At 66.3% G+C, this 4,395-nt stretch overlaps 1 protein-coding gene across 1 annotated transcript; it reads left to right on the top strand.

The window, feature by feature from the left end:
• The first annotated feature begins 370 nt into the window (after positions 1-370).
• Positions 371-2,977, top strand: MSX1 (msh homeobox 1). Its single transcript, XM_074865753.1, has 2 exons — positions 371-910; positions 2,396-2,977. The coding sequence occupies exons 1-2, from the start codon at positions 460-462 to the stop codon at positions 2,824-2,826; spliced, it is 882 nt and encodes a 293-aa protein (XP_074721854.1). The 5' UTR covers positions 371-459; the 3' UTR covers positions 2,827-2,977.
• The last annotated feature ends 1,418 nt before the right edge of the window (positions 2,978-4,395 follow it).

Here is a 4,395-nt window from a genome sequence, read left to right as displayed (position 1 = left end):
GCGCTGCTCCGGCCTTCCTTGCTCCCGCCCGCGATGCGCGCTGGGGCGCGGAGCGGGGCTGGGGGGCGAGGAGCGGGGCGGTGCGGGGCGGTGCGGTGCGGTGCGGGGCTGGGGGGCGCGGAGCGGGGCGGGGCGGGGCGGGGCGGGGCGGGGCGGGGCGGGGAGGGCCGAGGCGGGCTGGGACGGAGCGGGGCGGGGCGCCCCGACGGGATCCCGGCTCGGCCGCCCCCGCCCGCTCCCGGGGCCGCCGCCGCAGCCAATGGGGCGCCGCCGCCCCGCCCCCCGCGCGCTGGTTGGGCGGTGCCTTCCCCCGCGCCGCTTTATCAGGCGGCGCCGCCCGCCGCGGGGCCGGAGCGCGCCGACGGCTGCACGCGCCCCCGCCCCGCCTCGGCCCGGCCCCATGAGCCGCGGCGCCCGCTCCCGCCCGGCGCTGCGGTGGCGACGGCAGGCCGCCTCTGCATGGCCCCGGCTGTGGATATGACCACCGCGCCCACCGGGGTCCGCAGCGACGAGCCGCCTGCATCCGCCTTCAGCAAGCCCGGCGGCGGCCTCCCCGTCGCGGCGGCGATGGGCGGGGAGGAGGAGAGCGACAAGCCCAAGGTCTCCCCATCCCTCCTGCCGTTCAGCGTGGAGGCGCTCATGGCCGACCACAGGAAGCCGGGCGGCAGGGAGGGCCCCGAGGGCGCCGGGCCCCCACCGGGCGCCGGGGCGGCCGCCCGCTCCAGCCTCAGCCCTCGCCTGGGCGCCCTGACGGCGGAGGCGCCGGCCTCCCCGCTGCCGCTCGGCGGCCACTTTTCCGTCGGGGGGCTGGTCAAGCTGCCCGAAGACGCGCTCGTCAAGGCGGAAAGCCCCGAGAAGCAGGAGCGGAGCCCCTGGATGCAAAGCCCGCGGTTCTCGCCGCCTCCCCCGAGTAAGTAGGCTCCGGGAGCGGGCGGGCTGGGAGCCCCCTCCGGGCCGTCTGCGCCCTCCCCGCGGGGCCGGGCGGGGCGGGGGCGCCGCTGCGGCGGCGGCCGGGGCTTTCCTCTCGCTTTCAGCCGGCCGCTCCTGGCGTGGCTTTCGCTGCGGTTCGCACGCTCTGCCGGGCCGCCTCGGCCTGTCCGAAATCTTGAACCGGTTCAAGTGCGTGCGAAGCCGGAGGGCGGCGGCGCTCGGGCGAGATCTCGTGCCAAATGTTAACCGGGGAGGGGTGGCGGGAGAAGAAGAAGAAGCAGCGGCCTGGCCTGCCTGTTAGCTTAACTTGGGGCTCGAACTGGCCACGCAAAGCCCGGCTCGGCCTCAGCGGTTTTTTCTCCGAAAGCGCCTCAAATAAGTTCATAAGGACCCGCGCAGACCGGGCTCCCGGGCGAGGCGCCTTCGGGCTTTGCGGGCTTCAGCCCCACCAGCTGCTAACTCAAGTGTTGCATCTCCAAAGTCCGAAGAGCCGCAATTGATGATGTTTTCCTGCCTTAAGACGGGGAGATCTAAAATAATAAAAATAGCAGCGGGAGGGCCGAGATGAGAAAAGCCTGTTAATCCTCTGCAGAGGCCGCCTGCCCTCGGCCGGATCTCGCTCCCTTCACGCCCGGGCTCCCGTGGAAAGCGGCGAGCTTGGGCTGAGGCTCTCCGGAGCGTTTGGGGTACGCTTAGAGCTGCGAACAGAGCTGCTTTCTCTCTCCCTTGGAGAAAGGCAGGTTTCCCGACATGACTTCTGTAGAGTATCGCGGAGGTTTAATTTATTTACATTGCAAAGTAAAAGTTGTTGTTGCTAAGTAAACCCGGGGCAGATCGAGGTTGAGGAGCCTTAGAAATGTTAAATAAGAGGAGAGGAGCAGACCGGTGAAGAGGGGTAGATAGAGGTTGAGTGTGAATTCAGAGCCCGTAATTAATTACATGCTTAATCCGGTTCCCAGGGGCCTAATGAAGAGGGTGTGAGTCTGAGAAGCCAGACCGTTTTGTTTATTTTTTTCCTTAATCCAATAAAAAGGACAGGACATAGATTTTTTTTTTTTTGAGGGTCACTCCCTTCATTTACGTCTCCTCTGTATGAGCCAGGAGCCGTGAAGGCAGGAGACGCAGGGTGTGTGGGTGTCTGACTCCTGCCCTTTGCCGGGTTTTTCCATGGAGTCGGAAAGCTTCTCGCTATGAAGCGCTGCAAGTAACTTCGCTCCTGGGAGTCTTGAAAAACCTAATTCCTTGGTGAAGCACCCGCTTTTTTTACTGCAACGGGAGATGTAAATTTGAAGCGTGCCCCGGGCAGCCCTGGAGTTTTGGGGCCACTTCACTGTGAGCGGGGCCTTATTTTCCCCTTTCTCCCCAGCCTGGCTGCTGTAGGGGGGGGGGGGCCTCTGCGGGGCGCATGGGTTTGGGTGCTGCTAACCGAGGTGTCTCTCTCCTTCCCCCTCTCCCCTGGGCGCAGGGCGGCTGAGCCCCCCAGCCTGCACCCTGCGCAAGCACAAGACCAACAGGAAGCCCCGGACGCCCTTCACCACGGCCCAGCTGCTGGCCCTCGAGAGGAAGTTTCGGCAGAAGCAGTACCTGTCCATCGCCGAGCGCGCCGAGTTCTCCAGCTCGCTCAGCCTCACCGAGACCCAGGTGAAGATCTGGTTCCAGAACCGCCGCGCCAAGGCCAAGCGGCTCCAGGAGGCCGAGCTGGAGAAGCTGAAGATGGCAGCCAAGCCCATGCTCCCGCCCGCTGCTTTCGGCATCTCCTTCCCGCTGGGCGGCCCGGCTGTGGCCGGCGCCTCTCTGTACGGCGCCTCCAGCCCTTTCCAGCGGGCAGGGCTGCCTGTGGCTCCCGTGGGACTGTACACGGCACACGTGGGATACAGCATGTACCACCTCACATAGAGCTGAGCCCTGCTGCGCCCAGCCTGCCGGCTGTCTGCTCCCGCCGGCTCCGCACGCGCTCCCTCCCTGCTCCTCTGGCTCCTTGCTGTGGACTTCCCCACGGGCCCCGTGGCAGAGACTGCTCCAGTCTGGCTCTGCTCAGCCTCTCTGCTTCCCCCTGTGATGCTGGCCCGCCCCGGTCCGGCACTGTTCCACTCTCCTCAGCAGTCCTGAGAGCTGCTCAGCTCTCCAGCTGGCAAAACCTGAGGCATCACCCCAGCTCCTCCCTAGCACTGGGCGGCAATGGGCCAGGTCTGCCCCGCTTCCCCAGGTCCGGCTGGCAGCCTGGGGAGAGCCCCCCGCCGTGGGGGAAGGAACTGTGGAAGAGAAACGGCGAAAAGGGGGCTGAAAGACAGGATGTTTCTCTTACTTTCTGCAAGGCGAGGTCAAGAGACAGAAATGTAGAGCAGCCTCTCCCATCCCTGTGTAACAGCACTGTCTGTTACTTGTGTTTGTTCTTCCACCAGCTCCTTTGGAAGGGGCTCTGTGTACTATGTAATATACTGTATATTTGAAATTTTATTATCATTTATATTATAGCTATATTTGTTAAATAAATTAATTTTAAGCTACTGTTTGATGCGGTTTGTTTGCTCCTTGCACTGCCAGGGGTGACAGGAGCCTAAATTTGTCTTGTGTGTCAGGGGGCCAGGAGAGAGCAACTGGCTGTACCAGTCACTTTTCTTCCTCCCCAGGAGACTTCAGCCTCTGACAGTGAGGCCTCGGCTGAGTTCTCAGCTTGCTGTGTATCCCACAGTTGCCCTGTCCTCAACGGCTGTGTGAGGTTTCTTCTCTCACCCCCCCACCGCCCCTTGCCGGCAGCTCCCGTTGCATCCCCTGCTCCGAGGGTGTGGGTGCCTGCTGCCGTGCTTGCCAGCGGCTCCAGGACCGGCGCGGCCCCGGCCAGGCTTTCCCGGCCCTAGGCGGCAGAAAAGTGGCTCCTCTCCCTGCCAGCGGCCTTTTGCGGGGAAGCTCCCGGCTGCAGCCCCCGACAGCTGCCGGAGGCTTTGGGGATGGCGTGACTTGCCCCCAGCCTCGGTGCCAAGCGTAGGGAGCGACCACGGGATTCGGCTGCCGGCGAGGCTCAGCGGGGGTTCGGGGTGGCGGGAGGAGAGGGGCTGCCGCGGTCGGGGTGGTGCGGGAGAAGGAGCGCTAACAGCGGGGCGGAGGCAGCGCCGGAGCCGAGGGGTCGGGTCGGGTGCTGGGGACGGGGGTGTTCGGCTTCGGGGGGTGCGGGTGGGGTGTGGGGGATGCTGGTGCTTGGGTGCGGGGCCGCGGCAGGCAGCCGGTGGGGCCCGCGGGGCAGGCGGTCGGGACCTCTCGGCGCCGTCTACTGCCCATCCCCGCGGCTCCGGGCGTCCCGCAGCCCTCAGCGACCGGCTCCGCTGGAAACCCGTCCCGGTCGCCGCGGCCGCGTGGAAACCGCCGGCGACGGCCGAGGAGCTCGCGGAGGAGGGCGGCGGGCAGCCCCGCTCCGCACCCGCCGACCCCGCCAGCACCGACGCTGCCGCCTCGCCGCGTCCCCCCGCC

This window comes from Strix uralensis, chromosome 4 (assembly GCF_047716275.1).
Source record: "Strix uralensis isolate ZFMK-TIS-50842 chromosome 4, bStrUra1, whole genome shotgun sequence".
NCBI classification, from domain to species: domain Eukaryota; kingdom Metazoa; phylum Chordata; class Aves; order Strigiformes; family Strigidae; genus Strix; species Strix uralensis.
This window is presented reverse-complemented; position numbering and strand designations above follow the sequence as displayed.

What these genes read in the sequence shown, in the direction of transcription:
- MSX1 (XM_074865753.1), top strand. Translation starts at nt 460, where the DNA reads ATGGCCCCGGCTGTGGATATGACCACCGCGCCCACCGGGGTCCGCAGC. An exon ending in GTTCTCGCCGCCTCCCCCGA is followed by an intron (nt 911 to 2,395) that starts GTAAGTAGGCTC and finishes CCCTGGGCGCAG; the next exon opens with GGCGGCTGAGCCCCCCAGCC.